Genomic DNA, 24,647 nt, shown 5'->3' on the forward strand with positions numbered 1-24,647 from the left:
ATTTATTTAATAGTTGTTGTTATTGTGGTCTTCAGTCCTGAGACTGGTTTGATGCAGCTCTCCATACCACTCTATCTTGTGCAAGCATCTTCATCTCCCAGTACCTACTGCAACCTACATCCTTCTGAATCTGCTTAGTGTATTCATCTCTTGGTCTCTCTCTACGATATTTACCCTCCACACTGCCCTCCAATACTAAATTGGTGATCACTTGATGCCTCAGAACATGTCCTACCAACCGACCCCTTCTTCTATTCAAGTTGTGCCACAAACTTCTCTTCTCCCCAATCTCATTCAATACCTCCTCGTTAGTTATGTGATCTACCCATCTAATCTTCAGCATTCTTCTGTAGCACCACATTACGAAAGCTTCTATTCTCTTCTTGTGCAAACTATTTATTGTTCATGTTTCACTTCCATATATGGCTACACTCCATACAAATACTTTCAGAAATGACTTCCTGACACTTAAATCTATACTCGATGTTAACAAATTTCTCTTCTTCAGAAACACTTTCCTTGCATTGCCAGTCTACATTTTATATCCTCTCTACTTCGACCATCATCAGTTATTTTGCTCCCCAAATAGCAAAACTCAATTACTACTTTAAGTGTCTCATTTCCTAATCCAATTCCCTCAGCATCACCCGACTTAATTTGACTACATTCCATTATCCTCGTTTTGCTTTTGTTGATGTTCATCTTATACCCTCCTTTCAAGACACTGTTCATTACGTTCAACTGCTCTTCCAAGTCCTTTGCTGTCTCTGACAGGTTTGTATTTATTCTCCCTGGATTTTAATACCTACTCCGAATTTTTCTTTTGTTTCCTTTACTGCTTGCTCAATATACAGATTGAATAACATCAGGAGAGGCTACAACCCTGTCTTACTCCCTTCCCAACAACGGCTTCCCTTTCATGTCTTATAACTGCCATCTGGTTTCTGTACAAATTGTAAATAGCCTTTCGGTCCCTGTATTTTACCCCTGCCACCTTTAGAATTTGAAAGAGAGTATTCCAGTCAACATTGTCAAAAGCTTTCTCTAAGTCTACAAATGCTAGAAACGTAGGTTTGCCTTTCCTTAATCTTTCTTCTAAGATAAGTCATAAGGTCAGTATTGACTCACGTGTTGCAGTATTTCTACAGAATCCAAACTGATCCTCCCCGAGGTCCGCATCTACCAGTTTTTCCATTCGTCTATAAAGAATTCGCGTTAGTATTTTGCAGCTGTGACTTATTAAACTGATAGTTCGGTAATTTTCACATCTGTCAGCACCTGCTTTCTTTGGGATTGGAATTATTATATTTTTCTTGAAGTCTGATGGTATTTCGCCTGTTTCATACACCTTGCACACCAGATGGTAGAGTTTTGTCAAGACTGGCTCTCCCAAGGCCGTCAGTAGTTCTAATGGGATGTTGTCTACTCCTGGGGCCTTGTTTCGACTCAGGTCTTTCAATGCTCTGTCAAACTCTTCACGCAGTATCGCATCTCCCATCTCATCCTCATACACATCCTCCTCCATTTCCATAATATTGTCCTCAAGTACATCGCCCTTGTATAGACCCTTTATATACTCATTCCACCTTTCTGCTTTCCCTTCTTTGCTTAGAACTGGGTTTCCATCTGAGCTCTTGATGTTCATACAAGTGGTTCTCGTATCTCCAAAGGTCGCTTTAATTTTCCTGTAGGCAGTATCTATCTTACCCCTAGTGAGATAAGCCTCTACATCCTTAGATTTGTCCTCTAGCCGTCCCTGCTTAGCCATTTTGCACTTCCCGTCAATCTCGTTTTTGAGATGTTTGTATTCCTTTTTGCCGGCTTCATTTACTGCATTTTTATATTTTCTCCTTTCATCAATTAAATTTAATATTTCTTCTGTTATCCAAGGATTTCTACTAGCCCTCGTCTTTTTACCTACTTGATCCTTCGCTGCCTTCACTACTTCATCCCTCAAAGCTACCCATTCTTCTTCTACTGTATTTCTTTCCCCCATTCCTGTCAATTGTTCCCTTATGCCCTCCCTGAAACTCTGTACAACCTCTGCTTCTTTCAGTTTATCCAGGTCCCATCTCCTTAAATTTCCACCTTTTTGCAGTTGCTTCAGTTTTAATCTACAGGTCATAACCAATAGATTGTGGTCAGAGTCCACATCTGCCCCTGGAAATGTCTTACAATTTAAAACCTGGTACCTAAATCTCTGTCTTACCATTATATAATCTATTTGATACCTTTTAGTATCTCCAGGATTCTTCCATGTATACAACGTTCTTTCATGTTTCTTAAACCAAGTGTTAGCTATGATTAAGTTGTGCTCTGTGCAAAATTCTATCAGGCGGCTTCCTCTTTCATTTCTCTCCCCCAATCCATATTCACCTACTACGTTTCCTTCTCTCCCTTTTCCTACAACCGAATTCCAGTCACCCATGACCATTAAATTTTCGTCACCCTTCACTATCTGGATAATTTCCTTTATTTCATCATACATTTCTTCAATTTCTTCGTCATCTGCAGAGCTAGTTGGCATATAAGCTTGTATTACTGTAGCAGGTGTGGGCTTCGTATCTATCTTGGCCACAATAATGCATTCATTATGCTGTTTGTAGTAGCTTACCCGCATTCCTATTTTCCTATTCATTATGAAACCTACTCCTGCATTACCCCTACTTGATTTTGTATTTATAACCCTGTAGTCACCTGACCAGAAGTCTTGTTCCTCCTTCCACTGAACTTCACTAATTCAGACTATATCTAACTTTAACCTATCCATTTCCCTTTTTAAATTTTCTAACCTACCTGCCAGATTGAGTGATCTGACATTCCACACTCCGATCCGTAGAACGCCATTTTTCTTTCTTCTGATAACGACATCCTCTTGAGTAGTCCCCGCCCAGAGATCCGAATCTATTTTACCTCTGGAATATTTTACCCAAGAGGACGCCATCATCATTTAATCATACACTAAAGCTGTATGCCCTCGGGAAAAATTTGGGCCAGAAATTTAAAAAGATGTGCTCCAAATAACTATGTAAAAGCACATAGCCACATGTGGCCCACTGGGACCACCCGACCGCCGTGTCATCCTCAACTGAGGATGCAGATAGGAGGGGCGTGTGGTCAGTACACCGCTCGCCCGGTCGTTATGATGGGTTTCCTTGACCGGAGCCATTACTTTTCGGTTGAGTAGCTCCTCAATTGGCATCACGAGGCTGTGTGCACCCCGAAAAATGGCCACAGAGCATGGCGGCCCAGATGGTCACCCATCCAAATCCCGGCCATGCCCGACAGCGCCTAGCTTTGGTGATCTGACGGGAACTGGTGTATCCACTGCAACAAGGCCATTGCCTAATAACAATGTTAGTTCAGTATATATTGCTTTCTTCGAAAGTATCACATGATATGGAATTTTATTGTGGGTAGCAGTTATTAAATGAAGAAAGTAATAAAAATAATAACAGATTCTGATGAAACAGAACATTATAAATCTCTGTTCACTAAACTGGAATGTCCGACAGTAGTAAACTTATTAACCTATAATATTTCATTGTATGTCAAAAACAATGTTTCTAATTTTGTATTGAGAATTGATGTACATATTTATGACACTGGTAATAAACATGTGTAAATATGCCATATCACAGATTATCTAAATCACATAACTCCTACCTAGCCCTTGAACTAAGGGTGTTTAATAGACAGAGCAGATTTAAGAATCACCTGTAAATATTTTTAAAACTAAATTGTATAAGCTACTCATAAACAATCCTTTTTACACAGTTGGCGAGTTTTTTGAAGACAAAAATACTTCCTTCTAAAGTGTAGTTTCTATATTCACCTATTTCAGGTAAATTTAATTGCTTTGATATAGTAGTTAATGTAGAAATGTATGCTTTTGACTTTGTCTATTGCTGTAACAACTATATTTCTCACATCCTATATATTGTCAGACTCGAAAAGTGTACTTCAAGCAGTGTCAGACACAAAAACCTCAAAATCCACCTATTAGTACCTACTTCAAGTTCTTTATTGGCATTGTGAATGACTCAGATGGCAGAAATGAATCGCCTTTATGTGGGCGAAAGCCCATTGTGAAATCCCAGACAATGAAAAAGCAGATCGATTGCAAAGCAGACTATGAGCAATGGGATAAACTAGATATAAAGATTCCGCACACAAAATATGGAGAACTTATTTGGAAAAAGGATCCGAAACAAAGGAGACAACTATGCGCAAATACAACCACGAATTTGGAAACGACCTTGGTTTTAGTACGTTTGTAGACCCCCCGACAAGGAACATCCACACTAAGGTGAGTGGAGCATTTCCAAAGCGTTTATACCAACTGGGCGACTGCATATAAATAAAATAGCAGACAGTGATTGTGACGATACTACTTATAAAGTCACGAACTATATATTACTTCGGTGCAGAAAATATAATGAGGTGAGGTGCAAGTTTTTAGTATTTGTTATCAAGAATTCAATCCGGCCAGTCAAGTTCTTCCTATCTCACCAACCTTTAAAACCTACAAGAAGATAATCGAATTTATGTGTAACCGACATATAAAAATATAAAATATAGTAATAAACTATTAGGAACAGGAAAAGGCAAGCTACACTAAACGACACGGATATTGAGTGAGGAAAGTTATTATTATTACGCAGTAATGGTGTCCGGCCGAAGTCAGAAAAACAATACAACAAACAATTGTATTACAACTCTGGTGTCGAGACATCGCAAAGCGAGTTTTACATTTACATGTACATCTGTAGACAGTTTTCATCTTCGAAGCTTGGGTGCCTTGTCCCCAGATTGGCACCGGCGAAACTATGAATTGTGAAATGTTTAGCATTTGTGTTGTGGTGTCGAAATGCCTAATAGGCAACTAAAATAGTGCGAAAGGCTTACTTATGTTAGAATTGCCATGTTACTTGTAGTGTATGTTAATTGCATAATGTCAATAAACGTGACAGTTAATGCAAATCCGGTAAGTGTCAAAAGAGGAAAGATGTTGTTGACAGATGTCAACGAACTGAAGAAGCAAGAATTAAACAGACGTCGAAGGATTCGAATAGAACAGGTTTGAAATACCTCTGTGTGTGTTGTTCAAAAGGCTTTGACACTATGTTATTGTGGTGTTGTGAATATGACTGTGTCAGTGAAGCTCTTGGGAATTTGGTAACTACACAATTGTGGGGTTTATTCAGATTACATGTCCAGCTGCAGGCCTCATAGCTACTCATCTTGTAAGCTATGTCTGTATTAGACAGTGTTATCCCGTTTACTCAAATGAATGAACTGTTTATTATTGGCAATCCGTCGGTAGAGTGAAAAGACGTTACTTTGTTATGTATTTGTGTGACTCCATGACAAGTGGTGTACTTTAAGGGATCATCCCAGATTGTGTTAAATTTTAGTGTGCACATTGCAAAGAAAAATGTACAAATATTTTGTTCCCAAACGTTGTCTGAATAACGTATATTTTGTAGGTTTTCTTGCATTTGGCTCGCTACTTTAGCTCAAAGTGGCCCTCAAAGTTTTCAGTTTTTGTAGAAACAAAATTTCTTCCAAGTTGTAGAAAGCTCCCTTTTTTTTTTACTTTACTGTGTAATAACTTGTCTATAGAACCAGTAACTTTTGACATTTTGAGTTCAACGTTATTGAGATAGGTGGGTGAAGTTACCTGAAAACAAATTTGCTGCCGAAGTAAATGGTTTGTCAACCCTGTTATCGCAGAAGGGACTCTTGGCGCAGAGTTGTCAGTTACAGAATTACGAAAAGTGTTTGCCTATTGCGGCTTGTGCCATTGTAAATTAGTAAGAAAGAAAGTTGTGTCCTCTGCCAAAAGGCCACACACGATTGCCAGGGTAGTCGAGGACTTTCTCCAGGCTCCAAAGCCTACTAGTGAATTGTTTAATAAATATTTCCAGTGCTCCAAGCCTCTGGAGATTTTAGAAGAATTTTCAAAACCTTATGTTTGAGTAGCTTTCTGGCTCATGAGCCAACATACTGGCATTCAATGGGGAACAGAAAACAGTATTGGTGTTGTAATAATTTAAATTTATCAACGGTAGTAATGACTGCTTCTGAGAAATTGTGTTGCCCAAACATTGGCAAAGCATCAGCTATTGGCAAATATATGTGTGTGTGTGTGTGTGTGTGTGTGTGTGTGTGTGTGTGTGTGTGTGTGTGTGTTACACTATCATGGTTACAGTATTGAAACCACAAATTCTCGGACATCATCAGATGGTTCTGATATTTTGCCAGCTGATGATAAGAATTCACTCGACAACATTTTCATTTGAATTGTTTTCAAATCAGGTTGAATAGGTTAGCAATTTTGTATTGTTTCAGCAACTCTTGAAACCAAAGGAATCCTTTCTCCTGAGAAGCTCTACGTGATCCAGTTTGGACCATCGGAACAAATTTGATTCAATTGTGTTCAAGTTTTGCTTACTGAATGTTTGTAGTTGCAAAGACGTGAGGATTTTATATTGCAGTGGAGTCGTAAACTAATTCATGTAGACAGTTGCTTTACATTGCTCCTAATCACCTGAAGTCTTGTGATCAGCATTTATACCAAACTCTGTGAGGTGTTAGTACTTGTTGATGAGGTACTTGAAATTTTTGTACTAGGTTGCTGAAATATATGCTTTTCTGTAGATTTGTCACTTTTAGTTTCAATAATCACCCAAGTTTTGTCAAAAAGACAGAAGACACGAGATGCAAATTGTATCTTAGCCTGTCACTCTTCTTCTTTTTCTTCTTCCTCCTCCTCCTCCTCCTCCTCCTCCTTTCTTCCTTGGCATTTATTCCCTTAGTATGGTGTACACATTGCAGGATTAGACCAGTTTTGTTTTATTATTTAACTTTGTGGCCAGATACTCGTTCTGACAGCAGTCATCCACACTAAGGGGCAAATCGTGTGTGCCATCTGCCAATATGTCACATAACTGTTTGTATATTGTATTCTTTAATGCAGAATTTGGGGACCAATCGAGCATTTCCCTAAACATTCATGAGAAGCTGCCTAATTAGACCACCACAATCAGGCTGGCCGGTGTACCAACACACAACCGTTAATCTGGTGCATGGATCCAGTCAGGGTCTTGTCCATCTCCCTGTTCCTTCATCTAGCATGCTGCACATTATGCTGTATGAGCACAGTGTGTGTCGTGAATATCGTGGTTCACGTATTGTCCCCACACTGCAACATGCAGAAACCTGTTTGTGAACTTCATTTTCATATCTATAACTTAACAATGAATGAAACACTTAATTGAATCTGCAAACATAAACAACACGCTGTACCAATAATTTCATAAACAACACGTTGTACTAATAGTTTCAAACTGCAAATATGTCTGTCACCAATCGTGCTAAAACTTTTGAATTGTATGAGGGTTGGAACTTTAACAGTGGCAGCTATTAATTTGCAGCTCATACAAAATTGATACATGTTACAAAGTTTTACTGGCCTTCAAAGTAGTCGCCAGCATTCTGTAGAACCCGTTGCCAGCAATGTGGAAGTCGTAGGATACTCTTAGCAGTGCCAGTTGTGTTGACAGTTTGAGCAGTGCAGTCTGTTGCCCGACAAATTTATAGAAGATCTGAAGTGAATGCCGTGAAGTGTTTCCTTCAGTTTAGAAATCCAGTTGAACATATGAGGGCTTAATTCAGGGGAGTGCAGTAGTAGGTGTTGCACTTAGCAGCCCCATTAGTCAAACAAAACAGTAACAGCTTGCACTGTACGTGCTTGAACATGTCATGACTTCTGTCCTTAGCAGGTCGTAGGTTGTGTTCCAAAAATGAACAGCATAGAGACAGAAGTGATGACATTTTCTGCAGGACCTGACCATCATTTTGCAGGACAATGCTCAAACACACAAAATGCAAGCTCTTACTGATTTGTTTGACTGATGAGGCTGCTAAGTGCTATACCACCTAATGCACTCTCCTGACTTAAGTCCTCGTAAGTTCAACTGGATTTCTAAACTGAAGGAAACACTTCATGGTATTCTCTTCAGAATTGCTACAAATTCGTCAAGCAATATACTGCGCCATTCAAACTGTCAACACAACTGGCACCGAAGAGTGACAGGCTAAGATACAATTTGCATCTCGTGTCTTCTTTCTTTTTGACTAAACACACACTACTTTCACATTGCTGGCAATGGGTTATACATAATGCTGGTGACTACTTTGAAGGCTAATAAAACTCTGAAACACACATCTGTTTTGTACGAGCTGTAAATAAATAGTTGTCACTATTAAAGTTCTGACCATCATACTTGCTCATTTTGCCAGACATGAAGATGGTGGTACCACCTGTCAGGTTTGACCCCTGATGCCTCTAGGCTGGCAGACACCCTATTTCAAGCTTATACAATGCAGCAACTGTTATGTTTATCTTTACACGCGTGAACAAAAACAGATAATAAGAAAAATAGTTTCAGAAACATGTGAAACTAACAGAACAACTGGCGAATTAGGGGGTTTGGTGGAGGGAAAAATTAAATATATTACAACCCTAATAATGCAGACATACAGAAACCAATACAAAGCCAGAAAGGAAGCATACTGAATGAAATCCTCGGCAATCAATAGAACTAGAATAAATTTTTAAAAAGTGGTGCTGGAAATTTGACTTGGCTTATACAGCTCTAACAAATTCTACACACACACACACACACACACACACACACACACACACACACACTGTGCCAGAAATTTTACTTGACTTATATAGCTAAAACGAAGTCTATGGTACCACAAAGCCAAAACTCAGTTGTATAATCCAACATAGTTACAGTTAATAAAACAATCCAAAAATTCATTTAAAAAATTAGCATCAACACCTTCTTTGATATATAGGCACACAAACACACATACCATTCATACTAAAACTATAAACTACTTACCAAATAAAATCAGCCGAGACACAAATTTTGCATTGCCAAAACTAATGTGTCATCAACACAATCTCTCAAATGGCCAGCTTAGGCTTCTCAAACCAGGAATCTCTCTACATAGAACATACATATTCTCTTGGCAGCACCACATATACAGGACAGTGTTCCAAGTTGCAGAAACTTGGTCAGTCTCATACCATTGCCACAAAGAAAACACTTCAAAAGCTCAGCAAGTAAGTCAAATAACTGTAGGAATTTAATTGTGATCTACATGTTGCCCCCAATTGCAACATGCAGAAATCTACTTGCGGACATCATTTTCATATCCATAACACACAACTGAATCCACAAACATAAACAACATGCTGCTCTAATAATTTCAAAGTACAAATGAATCTATTACTCATAATCGACAACATCAAAATAACTTGTTAACAGATTGCCTCCGACTCTTCCAATTTTAATCTCGGAAACAGCATTCTGTGTGTCCAATGAATCACTAACGTCATTCGCAAACAATTGAGAGATGTAAATATCCCACACTAGAGACCATCACTGTAAACTTCAACATGCCCTCTATAAACTCTTTCCATTTCATATTCATTGCATCACCATGCTGTCACACAATAGAACAAAGTTAAGTCGCATGGTGAAGTAGATGAATGGTACTGCAAACTTCAGCTTACCCCTCATTTCCGGTAAAATAGACAGCAATGGGATGCACAGTAATATGGCTGTTTTCCTGTTGAAAATCTTGGACAGCATTCAGGACAATAAAGGAGTAATTGTCTGCAAAGTGAAGCGGTATATTTCCTTCCCCAAGCTTACAGTGGGGCTTCACAATTTTGTGTTTGATTTTTTGAAACAGGGGTGTCAGTGATGGGGTCAGAGAAATTTATGCAACAAAAACATCTGCTGACATTTGCTTAACTTAAAGTGATGCACAATCTGTTTGAATCCACTGTTTCTACTCCAGTTTGTTTAGGATCGTTGCCCTTGGACAGATCAGTAAGATGTGATTTAAATACATTTTTGACATTCCTCTGCATCACCTGTCCCCATCCCAGTCATTTTTGTTTCTCAACAGTTAATCAGCATGGAAGCCTTTTAAATCACTTTTACTGACTCTATGAATTTTAAGTGGGGTTATACCAAGAGAACTCAAATGCCATTAAACTAGTTTCATGCTTCTGGCTGCACACCTTCATCAGATTAAGCCTAAACTGTAACAGCAGTTAATTTGTTACTCCATATGACAGCATAAATACAACTTTTGTCCAGTTGGATCTTACCTGCTGAAATTTATCAGTTGAATTGCCAGAGCGTCATCAGTCAGATTTTTCCATTTGTGACGATTTTTCTTTGAGAAAGAATTGGACTCAGCAAAATGGTTTTATGATGAAGACAAATTATACTTTCATCACTGAGCTCAGTCCAGGACAATTCGACTACAGTTCCTTTTGTCCAGGAGAAAAGTCTGCAACACATAGCAGCCTTTTACAGGAATTGTATGCCAGCAAATGACAGCAGAAAGCATTCAAATTATCAAAAGAACAGTTTCACAGATCTTCATTTGCAGAATTCATATATATTCTAATCAATAGTATAATCTCAGTTTCAAAACTAAAGTTAGATTTAATTTTAAAAATTAATTACTTTTTCCTTGTATGATATGGTTTACAAATATTTGTAATTTTTATGTTAATATATGACATCAAACACTGTAAAATAGACTAACCAAAAATAAATGTAATTATGCACCTGAGAAAACAAATAATAGTTCATCTATTTTTACATTAGCTTGTAGTTGATGACTGTTGCACCACCTTCCTTCACAAAAACAAATTTCGCTACCAATAGGCCTATACAAACATTGCTATGATTTTTTGCTGATTGCTGTAGCTCATGTTCACCAAGCTACATTCCTTGGGGATAATTACCAGCAAATCAGTTAAGTGTAGATCTTGAGAGTCAGTTTGATGTGTGACAAGAATAAGCCTAGTAAAAGTTGTTTTTCAGATTTATATACATATTTTACTTAAATGAGCTAATAGTCATTTGCATGAGAAACTTTACTAGATAATTGTAGATCTTTAAGGATGAAAACATTCACAGAAATTTTGTGTTTTTCTGAGAAAAAGATGCTCTTTCAAGTGATACTTAATGCTAGCATCTATCAGTCATCCTTCCTGAGACACAAAAGCTCAAAAATCACTTATTACCGTAGCAGCAAAATTTTCATGCAGTTTCATCACTGTCTATCTTAAATACTATAAACCCAAAGTGATAAAACTTACAGATTTTATAAACAAGTTGCTAAAGGTCACAAAAAGATAAGTTTCTAATAAACCTATATAAAGAGGTCAAGGTATGTCACCTTGGAAGAAATTTTGGAGCGAATAAATTTATTGACAACTTTGAGTGCCCTTGGAGTAAAGACAGTGAGAGAAATGACATAAAACTTACAGAATGTGCACAATGCAAGTTGTTGAACTACCTTGCCAAGTTTTGTAGCTTTATCACAGTTATCCACAGAATTGCAGCTCTACCTTCATGCTCAAATTTTGGAAATGTCACTGTGTCAATTGCACACCTACATTTACAAAGCTCTTACAAAGAATAAAATTTGAGAGCAATAAATTTGTGATCTTTCTTAGGTTGTTTAGCAGATGTGCTCATCAGATTTGAACAAAATCTGAGATTTAGCACTTGACATTTACGTTGGATGTAAAATGAACATCACTGACATGAATCTGATAATACAAAAGGTAATAGCTGTATTGAACAGATATATCTACACCCATCCTTGAGGAACTACTGTGAAGTGAGTGGCAGAAAGTACTTCCAATTATTCCATGTTAAATTGGGATTTCTTCCTGCTCCATATGAGTATGGAGCATGGGAAGTATGAATGCATACAACATCTGCATGCATTGTAATTAGTCTAATCCTGTCATTGCTGGCCCTGTGCAAGTGATACGTAGGGGACTGTAGAAGATTCCTGGGTTCTTCACTTAAGAGTGCCTGTGAAAACTTTGTACATAGTCTTTCATGTTATATGGGGTTACATAAGTGTCAGATTCCACCTGTCCGCTTTGACCCATGACATGATCAACATGGCGGAAATGGCTATTCTAAGCGTCTCCAATATGACGCCTATAATCTCACTACATACACGTGGTAACAAACACAAAATTACATATAAATAAGGCAATATCATCTCCCTCCTAAAAAAAAAAATCAAACAAACATGACAACTGTGGGAAATTGGGGGTATTAGGGAGGAGACAAGATAAATATAACAGCACCATGATCCAAAAGCACACAAAATGACAAAAAAAAAATTAAAAAATGTACAGGAATCGGACACTTCCCGTGACCTATATAGGTCAACCACAGCTGACGATACCAAAACACCAACGCCTACAGCAAAAACTGTGGAAATTGGAATCGGACATTTCTGTAGCCACAGCTGACGATACCAACACCAACATAAAACTAAGAAAATTAGTTGGTCATTTCCATTGACCTATATACGTCAACCATAACTATGGATACGAAAAAACCAACACCTACAACTATGAAAACCAAAACCACAACAGCTCAGAACTTAAAAGTGAAATATCTGTATGTAAATGAAAACACATTCACTGCACAATAAATACACAAAACATTACAACTCGAGAAAAACAGACCCAAAAAAAAATTTCAACACTGCATAATAGGTGGCGCGCACGTGCACAAACACACACACACACACACGGGGTGCCATCAAACATAGAAGACGACATCCACAACCAACCCATAAACTCCACACCTTAATGACGTCACACACCACAACACATAAGTTATGGGTCAAAGCAGACAGGTGGAATCGGACACTTCCATTAACCCTGTTACACTGTTGTTGGTGTCAGTCTTTAGGCATCTGCTAGTTCATGTTTTACATCATTTCCGTGACATTCTACATGAATCAAACTTACTTGTGATCTTATATTAAGTATCCCTTATTCTTATATGGCTACCACACACTTCAGCAATATTCTAGCATGTCATGTATTTGATTTCCTTTGTAGGCTGTTTACATTTTCTGAGTAGCCTACAAAGAACCGAAGTCTACCAGCCACATTACTGACTCTATGTGATACATATGATATCATTCACAATTGTTAAATCTAGGTATTTGTAAGAGTTGACTGATAGCAGTCATGACTCATTGGTAGTATAGTAGTACGATACTGCTTTTTTGCGTTTTATATTTCTGAATATGTAATGCATGTTGCCAGACTTCGTACCACTTTGAATTTTCATCAAAATGTGACTGAATATATGTGCAGCTTTTTTAACATAATATCCACATCTTATTTCATTTAAAATGGTGTTGTAATGTGTCCATGACCTAACTCATTTCCTGCTTCCATCTTTATCTCTGCTGTGACTTGAGTTTGCCTGTGGCCACGTGAATGGCTTTTAATTAATATCTACCCCCATACTATTGTCTTGCATAACACAACTCTCCTCTTAAAAAAAACAAACCTGTTCCGTATTTTTCCATTTTTACTTATTACTAATTAGTCTGTAGCTGCAGAGATGCTGAGGCACAATAGGCACAATAAAAAGATTGACACAAACATAGCTTTCGGCCATTAAGGTGTTTGTCAGCAGTAGACACACATATGCGCATGCGCGCACACACACACGCACACACACGCAAGCGCAACTTGCACACACATCAGCAGTCTCAGAGAGCTGAAACTAGTGTAGTCTCACCTCTCTGAGACTGCAGATGTGTGTGCAAGTTGTGCTTGTGTGCTCGCATTTGTGTGTGTGTGTGGGGGGGGGGGGGGGGGGGGCTGCTGCTGACAAACGCCTTAATGGCCGAAAGCTATGTTTATGTGAATCTTTTTATTGTGCCTATCGCGGCTCAGCATCTCCGCTATACGGTGAGTAGCAACTTTCCTTCTCTCGTATTGTTAAATTCCATCCTGGATTTTCCATTGTTTGACTTTAGTCTGTAGCTACCTTTTATTATTTTAAAAATGCCATTTGTTTTCTTGGTTGCTTCTCAATCTAAGCCTTGAATCTTAGTTGTCTTAATTAATATACTTTGCCATTCTGTCCTGGTTGTGTACATTAGTCACACTTCCCACTTACATTACTTATAAGTAGTTTGCATCCATTCCACCAGTACCTGGTGGATGGTTGCCTCATTTGAATGAGATGTCTTACGCTTTACACAACACTAAGTCTCACAAATGAACATTAGAACCAAGATTATGCTTGTTGTTGATGCACTGAAAATAAATGTATTTTGTCTAGATTTCTTGAGATAGTTTCACATGTTGCATTATTTGATTGACTGAAATTTGTACTTTTTCTGGAGTTATTAATTCATTTAGGGATTGTAGCAAAGTGGAATGTAAGGTATCACTAATAAAGATTAAGTTTTGTTTAGGTAATATATGTGCTCGTTACTGCAGCCAATACAACATTGGTCTCAACATGTTAATCATTATTATGTCCATGATGCTAGATGGAAAGTGAAATTGTCTTCCTGCGGTTTCACATATAGTTCTGTTAATTAAAAATCCATTGTCCTGTAATTCTAGTTTCATTATGCTGGTTGACTTGCCATTTTTATAGCAAGTGATAGTTACTGTTTCAGGTGTAAATATGAAGTAAATGAAGCAATCTCCAATTTTATGGAATTTTAGCTGAGGAGTTAAACCTTTGTATTCACACTCTACCACTTCCGTTTCCCTAAGAACAACCACATTTCACGTGACTGGTTGTGCATCCAACAAGAGTGATAATCCATCTGCAAAACAGTCTTATGACTGTGTTTTGAATGTGCATTAGTGATCGTATAGGATTTGGGTCGAATGCCCATATGCCGCTTCATCCGCACACTTGTACCAGAATTTGTGGCACATGAAGTATTAGTTTTATATGACCTGAAGATATACCTCCAGGGTATGAAACTGGTCATCATCCAGTGAAAACACAATAACACAGTTATTGCAGATTTGCACTTTCATTCAATTTTGATATAGACTATTTTATCATCTGTGATTTTAAATTGTTTGAATTTCCTTTAAATTATGTACACATTCTGTTTTACTGTCTGAAGGATCTACTGAAAAGTGGGGCATTGCTACTGGTGACTTAAATTCACTTGAACTTGACTGTGGATCTTGTGCAGCCTGCAAAGATTCTAATTAAACCATCAACTCACCATGGCATAATTTCTGTTGAGCATTTTCCTCTAATAATTGTGACACTCCATCAAATTTGTTATGATATCACTGGCAGTAGCTCGCCTGTACCTAGCATTTTTGTACAGTTTACCACTATCTTATATTTATACTGAAAATACATGCTGTAAGCCCCTCTCACACATAAAAAGTATTATATTGCTGGGTAGCTCTTTTGACAATGGTGACAGTACATCTGTTTACATGTCAGTACTTGCAGGTATGCGAGGAATATATTCAATTTAAGAATTTGGATTCTGGTACTTATTTGGTTGGTGCACTGACTCTGCTGTTGCTGCCGCTGCTGCCGCTGCTGCTGCTGCTGCTGCTGCTGCTGCTGCTGCTTCTGCTTTCTCCAACTGTTTCCAGAAGTTTGGTGCTGGGTCATTTAATTATTAAACTGGACACAAGATGTTTTCCATTTGTTTATTACCAAAAGCCACATAATTTCCTAATTACTGCTGTATATCAATTACAATTTATAAAATTGTGTAACAAGCTACTAGCTTCTACCACTGATGTCTGTCTCTGATAGACTGACAAAGTACTTTCCCTTCCTCTGTACACAAAAACAGATGCTTTTCAATTTGTAGGTAATGCCACGTTTACTAGTCAATTAAATAATTTTCGTTTAATAACTTCAATTCTTGGAGTTATGTGAGTGTTTGGGTGATTGTATTTAGTTATTATAATAAAGCAGATAAGTGAAAACATAGGAGAATTGCCATTTTTAAGTCTTTCTTTAAGCTAGTCACATTTGGTCATTAATCAGTCATTGAATCAGTCTGTAATAGATGTGATTTAGAAATATAAGTGCAGTTGCACAAAAGTGCCTTCAGTTTGCTTGAAGTAATAAACATTTAAATAAACTTGTAACCCTTCTACTTTCCCTGTGGACATAAAATACGAAAATTGTAGAGAAATTGTTTTACAGAGAAGGCATTTTGCTATTATGTGATAAAATTGTTTTAATTATGGTGTCGATTGTATTCCTTGCACTGACAGTCATTAGTGTTTGTTTCTGTACCTGATTAGGACTAAATTTGGAAATATAGCTGTAATATGAAGAAAATGCTGTTAGATTGATATCTTCGTTAATGATAAAAGGAGGTGTTCTATGTCGGCCATAGATGTTAGAGATGTGTGACATAACAGAAGATGTCATCTCTGAGAAATAACTTTTCTAAGTAAAATATAACGTCAATAAGTTTTAAAGAAACAATAAGTACAGACACACACAAAAATTTCGTGCATAAGATACAGGGCGTATTGCTACAATTCAAGAAACCATATGCATCTTGCCTGTGATTATTCACTGACCAAAAGAGCAAGTCATATGACATGACTTAATACAAATTTTCTGTCATGTAGTTGCACACACAGGTTAGTAACGCTTTTGGCCACAAGACCTTTACTTGGTTAATATAATTTCTTTTAAATTAAAAACAAGCTCAGCTATTAAAGAGAGAATAATATGCATATACAGTTGAAATTTGATTTTACATTTTTAGTGATTGTACACCATGAATTCATAGCCTCTGTGAATAACCCTTAAGATCAATGCTCAAAATCCCCCAATTTTACATTTCTTCCTAGGAGGTTTACATCGATATGAAGTTCTTATTCAATGTCTCACTTAACTTCTTCCTGTTTTTTTCCTATTGACATTTGATGTGACTGAACAGTTTATAATAAAAACAAAGATTCCAAGACTTACCAAGCGGGAAAGCGCCGGTAGATAGGCACAATAAATAAAACACACACACACAGAATTTCTAGCTTTCGCAACCGACGGTTGCTTCTTCAGGAAAGAGGGAAGGAGAGGGAAAGACGAAAGGATGTGGGTTTTAAGGGAGAGGGTAAAGAGTCATTCCAATCCCGGGAGCAGAAAGACTTCCCTTAGGGGGAAAAAAGGATAGGTGTACACTTGCACACACACACATATCCATCCGCACGTACACAGACACAAGCAGACATTTGTAAAGGCAAAGAGTTCGGGCAGAAATGTCAGTCGAGGCGGAAGTACAGAGGCAAAGAAGTTGTTGAAAGACAGGTGAGGGATGAGAGGCGGCAACTTCAAATTAGCGGAGGTTGAGGCCTGGCGGATGTCGAGAAGAGAGGATATACTGAAGGGCGAGTTCCCATCTCCGGAGTTCGGATAGGTTGGTGTTGGTGGGAAGTATCCAGATAACCCGGACGGTGTAACACTGTGCCAAGATGTGCTGGCTGTGCACCAAGGCATGTTTAGCCACAGGGTGATCCTCATTACCAACAAACACTGTCTGCCTGTGTCCATTCATGCGAATGGACAATTTGTTGCTGGTCATTCCCACATAGAAAGCGTCACAGTGTAGGCAGGTCAGTTGGTAAATCACGTGGGTGCTTTCACACGTGGCTCTTCCTTTGATCGTGTACACCTTCCGGGTTACAGGACTGGAGTAGGTGGTGGTGGGAGGGTGCATGGGACAGGTTTTACACCGGGGACGGTTACAAGGGTAGGAGCCAGAGGGTAGGGAAGGTGGTTTGGGGATTTCATAGGGATGAACCAAGAGGTTACGAAGGTTAGGTGGACGGCGGAAAGACACTCTTGGTGGAGTGGGGAGGATTTCATGAAGGATGGATCTCATTTCGGGGCAGGATTTTAGGAAGTCGTATCCCTGCTGGAGAGCCACATTCAGAGTCTGATCCAGTCCCGGGAAGTATCCTGTCACAAGTGGGGCACTTTTGGGGTTCTTCTGTGAGAGGTTCTGGGTTTGAGGGGATGAGGAAGTGGCTCTGGTTATTTGCTTCTGTACCAGGTCGGGACGGTCGTTGCGGGATGCGAAAGCTGTTTTCAGGTTGTTGGTGTAGTGGTTCAGGGATTCACGACTGGAGCAGATTCGTTGCCACGAAGGCCTAGGCTGTAGGGAAGGACCGTTTGATATGGAATGGGTGGCAGCTGTCATAATGGAGGTACTGTTGCTTGTTGGTGAGTTTGATGTGGACGGATGTGTGAAGCTGGCCATTGGACATCCGCTAATTTAAAGTTGCCGCCGCTCATCCCTCACCTGTCTTTCAACAACTTCTTTGCCTCTGTACTTCCGCCTCGACTGACATTTCTGCCCGAAATCTTTGCCTTTACAAATGTCTGCTTGTGTGTGTGTGTGTGTGTGTGTGTGTGTGTGTGTGTGTGTGTGTGTGTGTGTGTGTGTGTGTGTGTGTGTGCGTGTTTGTGGGCGCGCGCGCGCGTGCGTACACCTATCCTTTTTTCCCCCTAAGGGAAGTCTTTCCGCTCCCGGGATTGGAATGACTCCTTACCCTCTCCCTTAAAACCCACATCCTTTCGTCTTTCGCTCTCCTCCCCTCTTTCCTGAAGAAGCAACCGTCGGTTGTGAAAGCTAGAAATTCTGTGTGTGTGTTTGTGTGTTTCATTTATTGTGCCTATCTACCGGCGCTTTCCCGCTTGATAAGTCTTGGAATCTTTGTTTTTAATATATTTTTCCCATGTGGAAGTTTCTTTCTATTTTATTTGAACACTTTATAAGTCGCACAAAAGACTAACGGTTCACTACATGGGTGGTGTCAGAGTTGAGTTAATATTTTAAGTTGTTGTGGAGAGGGGTAGCATGAGAGAGGAAATGCTGATGTAGTCAGTGTTGCCAACACAACTTGAAACATTTAGCTTCACCGCGCAGTTATGATACGACTTCTGCTAGATTGCAGCGATAATTTAAAAATAAGACAGCCAACACAAAGTGTTCTGCACTGAGCCAATACGTGATGAAGGGGCCCAGCCACTAACTTTTCTTGTGCCATTTGTAACTCGGTCTCATCTTTTTAAATGCATTTCCAATGCACGGTGTTCAGCAAAAACATCAATCATCAACCTCTTCCATTCAAACACTGAGTTTGGAGGAATATGCTTGGTCATAATTGAGGAAATGTCACCCGTTTCCTGCTAGTGAACTGTTATTGGCTGGTGACTTATTAAGTCACCTAATAGCCAGTGCAGCCACCGTGCCACACCGATACACGTAAAATGAGCTCACCTACTGGATGTGTGGGGGAGTGGACCTTTAACAACCAGAGTGCAAATAGGGGTGAAAGCATTTTGGGTAGTGCTGAAAATATACTTTTTGTGCAGATGATGTTCTGTGACAGAGACGTTACACAGAAACAGAACAAGGGTTTAGAGACTATAGAATTCAAATCTGACATGGTACAGTTGCAAAAACTACATAGGCCTTACACTACTCACAATATACTTTGCACCACACACGCTACACCCTGTAGATCGTAAAGATTGACAGCAATGATAGAGGGCTTCAAGCCTAAAATAACATTTTTTCAGTGGTGAGCATATGAAGTGCAGTTCGTAAGAAAAGTGTTAAATAATAACAGCAATGGTGACAAATTTCGTCATTAAGCAGAAATCCATATTTCTGCTTATTGTTTAACCACCTGGCTGCTGTCATGTCTTTGGTTTAATTCAACATGTTCATTAATTTTTGCATTTTTCTGAGTGAGTACAAAGGAGTCTCTCTCAAAAATCCGTGTTTCAAAAGTATAATTTGTGGTTGTAGCTTGTCGGAAAATAGCTCGATTACCTTGTACCCAGATGCCAATTTCAATTTTTTGACAAGTTTTTACGTGCTGTTACACATCTGTGTTTTGTAACTAATGAAATCCATTACTACAAATTATTGTGTAAACATTGTACTCTACATTTAATTTCCTTCACTTAGTTTTATACAAAGTATTGGAGAGGATTGAAATTTTTAATCGTATATCCCAAGTACTTGTGTTTCTGCTCATATTTTGGGGATTTTAACATTTTGCTTGATTTTGCATATTTTCAGTTTTTCGTTTTATAAGTCTGGACTCCGCAAAAATGTACAATAGGGGTTTCAGTGAGAGGTATATGTATAGAAAAGTTTGTGAAATAATATTTTTTGTATCGTTACATCTACTGCGCTTGTACCTGGTTACTATGCAGGAGTGATATTTTTCGTGATTGTTTTCTCAAAATTCTGACAGAAATTTTGTATGAGCGCTCTTTGTTCTTAAGTGAGTAATCAAACAAAGCATTCTCTTAAATGAGGAAAGATATTTTTGATACAACGTGTATCAGCAGTGCAGGATTCATATTGGATTTACTAAGTAGGGATAGCCATTTGTTTTAAATTCATATGCACAAAAATAATTTTGTTTGTGTTCTGTAGAAAAGACAACCAACATTAATATTCTGCACAATTTGCTACTCCTTCATTCCATCTCTGTTTTTCATATTATTTGTTATTTTCTTGGTCAGACAACTTTCATGCTGGGGCACACACTTGTGTTGGTGTCAGTAATAAGATGTTTTACAGTAGTGTTACTTACGCTATGCAAGTTATGTTTCAACTCCAACTTTTAATATTTCACTTGTCTTTGTATCAAAACATGTTTACTGTTACACAACACATGGCATAAAAATAATCCCTAACCTGGTGCCTTTCCAGACCAAAAACATCTCTCTCTTCAAACATTTCCAAAAATCTCCTCATCTTTTGCAACTGCATGGAACTTTTCCTTATATGACTTCATTTAACTTTTCCTTATATGACTTCATTTATCGACAAATACCTTAACTCTTCTACTCTTTAACATAATAAAATAAATGTTGTGTCCATGAACAAACGTGTATACATATTTTTTGCTGGTTTGGGACATACCCGCTAAATCTACAGAGCAAGAACTAACTCGTTTTGCCAACTTTTTTATTAAGAATCCACAGTAAACCAAAAACAGTAATATACTCTTCAGAAACAAAAAACCAATAATGATCCCGTCTGTGGAGCAAGCTAATAACAACTAATCAGCTATAATCGGAGTTCCCTTTGACTCTACACCCATACAACTGTTTCACCTAAAAGTCAGCGGTTAGCAACTGGTAAATAGCCTAAAACAACAGAAGCAACATCTCACAATCGTTGCGAAAGAGAGGGTGGACGAGGTGGCACACCACTGTACCGGCCAATCTTCTCTGCACTCAACAAGTCGGGAACTGCCTGCTGAACGGTCGCACGCCGTATTATCTAGCCCTGGGCAGAAGGATATTTCTGGGACTATTTGCACACATGTGATCGCCAAGAAATAGTTCATTGATCATCGTGCCCCCTTCCTCTGCTGCTGGTTGATACCCTCTGATAGACATTGGCCATACCTACGTGTTTGTTGTCAGCTACGGTACTTGCTTGTAATCACTCTTGCGTCGTCCAGACTTCACAGCGGAGTCAGCAACGCGCATCACTGGTCTGTCTGCAGAGTTGCCACATCTGTGGTGACTGCAGCACCTCTCACATGTCTTTCATACATTGTCGCAGCTTGCATAATACATCTAAAATTCCAATGGTTGTCATAGCCAATGTTTATCTGACCTTCCCCCACCTCAGCTTTTTCTGTTTCAATTTGTGTTTACTGTTTTAAAGTTATTCTAATTTTTCATAAGTACACATTTATGCAAATAGGCTAATAGATATTAGATGACTTTTCATGACAAAGACACATGTATAAACTGATATTAAATAGTTTGGTGAATGACTATTTGAGCCATAAACACACAGGCAAGAAGATTAATTTCTTTTCATAGTTGATAGATCTGTGTTCTTATACTTCTCATGTGTATTAGACAGGGCTTTGCTATTAGCTATCAAATTTGTACAACTTTAGTTAAGTGAGATTGTGAATTCTAATAACCTTCAATATTTTGGATACACAATCAATAAGGCTTTTCTACTACCTCAAAGGGACCTATGTGAATGTCAAACAGGTTTTTTTCCCTGAGATTTCACTACCACAAAGTCCTCCAGTTTAAATTTTGAAAACTTGCCTTTCACATCATGCCCTCTTCTTATTTCTTCTTGTTTTTTCATAGTATCCCTGATCTTGACTTTCTTTCCTCTTAAGACATGGTTCTATGAGCTGGATTTCTGTATTTTCTGTAAAGAAAGTTGTCGTCCTTCTGTCATACATGAATCTGAAGGGTGGGAGTCCAGCTGGTGGATGTTACAGACTTCTCAATATCTTCAGAGTCTGTGACATATTTTATCCAGTGTACTTGGTTTTTGTTACAATAGGCTCTAGAAAGCCTTCCAGTTTCCCTCCCCTCAGGGGGCTCATCATTTAGTTGCTGGGTACGGGCTTGGTGACCCTGGGGTCCCTGAGCTGGGGACTGTCCTCAATACCGTAAGCTCTGAGCATGCTTTAACGACCACTGTAAGGCATGACAGTGGAATGCTGTATGGTACAGAGCCCGGGGATCTTGGCTTAAGTACCTGGGTCGCGAGGATGGTATAAACCTCTATAAAAAAAACCTCAATCTCGAGGTGCGATGTGCGCCAAGGAGACGCATGGCTGTTAAAGTAGAACAGTTGCTAGAGGACGACATCTGGGGAACCTGCCGCGCCCCCCCCCCCCCCCCCCCCCCCCGGTTTTATTAGGCTTACCCAGGCAAGCGGGGCTTTGTCTGGGTAGACATTCCTTCCCCTAACTGCTTGTGGGATCACCATGAAATGAAATACGAATAGTGCGCAAGCACGAGTCTCTAAGAAAGGAAAGTTCAGTGCTTTACAGTATGAACGCCAATCGTTCCCTTCCCTGTCCAGGCGAGGAACAACAGTCTAAATTACCTGGTGAGGCTTATTCTCCTTGATTTCTGGTTTGCAGCTGTACAGATGGGGACTCATTTCTGACCACAAAGTCTCAGTTTTTTGGGGAAAATTTAGAGGACAAGTTTGGAGAAGCTGAGGGCATGTCTAAAATGAGGACTGAAGCTGTCCTCGTACAGAGAGCATCCCCAGCATAGTGACAGGCATTACTTGCTTGTGACAAGCTCGGTGATGTTGCAGTCCCAATTACACCTCATAAGAGCCTCGATATGGTTCAGGGACTTATTTTTCATCGTGACCTGTTGTTGCAGTCTGACGATGAGCTCCGTGCAAATCTGGAACGCCGCAGTGTCCACTTAGTACAACGTGTCTTCAGGGGAGCTAAAGATAGTAGGGTTGCCACCGGCACCTTCATCTTGGCTTTCAAGGGAGACATCCTGCCCGAGAAGATCAAGGTGATTATATATCGATGTGATGTTAAGCCTTACGTCCCTCCTCCATGCGCTGCTTTAAGTGCTGGAGGTTTGGGCATATATCATAGAGATGTGGCTCCAACTCTACCTGTTGGGATTGTGAACATGCCTCCCACCTCAACGTCCTATGTTCACCGCCCCCTGTTTGTGTCAACTGCGGACAGAAACATTCACCTTGTTTGTCAGACTGTGCGGTTTATCAAAAAGAACGGAAGCTTATGGAGTACAAGACATTGGACAGGCTCCCTTACACAGAAGCAAAACACAAGTACGACCGACTTTACCCTGTGCACATTTCATCTACATTTGCTGCAGAAGCTTCAATGTCGCCATCCCTGGCGATGAGCCCCCAATCTCAGCTGCTTTTTGTGGGCCCTCCTGCCCGGCCGCCTATTCCTGCCCCCCAGGTAGTTGGGGGAACACCCTCTACCATTGCTCCCTGTTACCAACATCAGGAGTAACAACCCATCCTTCTTTGGAGACTTCAGTTCCCACCTCTGAGCCAGACCCCCTGCGGGTCCAGGGTAAGAATAGACCCATGGTATTCCTGCCTGTCGTGAGAGGCGACTAAAAGGAGTCCCTCCCCCTCAAGGGGGTAGTTTGCACCTGCGTCCGGAGACGGATGGTTCACCGACTTACATTTGTGGTCATTTAGGTTTTTCGCTTGTTCTGGTTTCTTCCTTCCTTTCTTTGTCCTTCTCCCTTTCTCACTGTCTTCCTTACATTTTACCTTGACTTCTTCTCCACTCTATGGTCTCTGCCTCGGCATTTGAGACAGTCTGTCCTTTCTCTCCCTCTCTCCCTTTTTTCCCTATTCTTCTTTCCCTATTCTTCTTTCCTCCCTGTGTGTGCCTGAAGGCCGACTCACGCGTTCGCACCCATAGCCGGTCACGGGGTAACGTGTAATGCCCCGCCCTGGGTAGACAAGTGAGGCACACACGTACCCCCTGGTAAAGGCCAGGCGCAGGGAGGGGTGATTGCCTGAGCTGACACCTTCTGACCATGCCGATTGGTCCCTCCATCCGTTTCTCAGGAGGTATGACCTGAGATGTAAACATTCACCTAAGGCGGAAGTGCCCTCTAAGAGGGTCCCCACAAGGATGGAGTGCGCCATTGGAGATGCTGGCAATCATGGGAGGATTCCTCCACATTGGATTTCTCTTCTCCTCTCTCGACTTCTGCCCAGCCATCAGTGACAAAAGTACTACCGCCTGCCCCAAAGTTACTCAGGTACCTTGTTGTTGGAAACTGAGAGCGCCTTTCAGGCATAAAAACTCCTTCAGGCCACACTCCTGTACATGTTCCCTGTGCAAGTGGAGGCTCACCGCACTTTAAATTCGTCATGTGGTGTGGTATATACTAGATCACTTGACGGATTGA

At 39.7% G+C, this 24,647-nt stretch overlaps 1 protein-coding gene across 1 annotated transcript in view; it reads left to right on the forward strand.

Annotated features, from left to right (window-relative positions):
• Positions 1–4,705: 4,705 nt before the first annotated feature.
• The window catches only part of LOC126278315 (uncharacterized), a 199,668-nt gene continuing 179,726 nt past the window's right edge, over positions 4,706–24,647 (forward strand). Inside the window, exon 1 of the mRNA XM_049978334.1 lies at positions 4,706–5,080. Within this exon, the coding sequence (XP_049834291.1) occupies positions 4,925–5,080 (156 nt within the window). The 5' untranslated portion in view covers positions 4,706–4,924. The remainder of the gene's footprint in view (positions 5,081–24,647) is intronic.

The sequence above is a fragment of the Schistocerca gregaria genome, chromosome 6, assembly GCF_023897955.1.
Source record: "Schistocerca gregaria isolate iqSchGreg1 chromosome 6, iqSchGreg1.2, whole genome shotgun sequence".
NCBI classification, from domain to species: domain Eukaryota; kingdom Metazoa; phylum Arthropoda; class Insecta; order Orthoptera; family Acrididae; genus Schistocerca; species Schistocerca gregaria.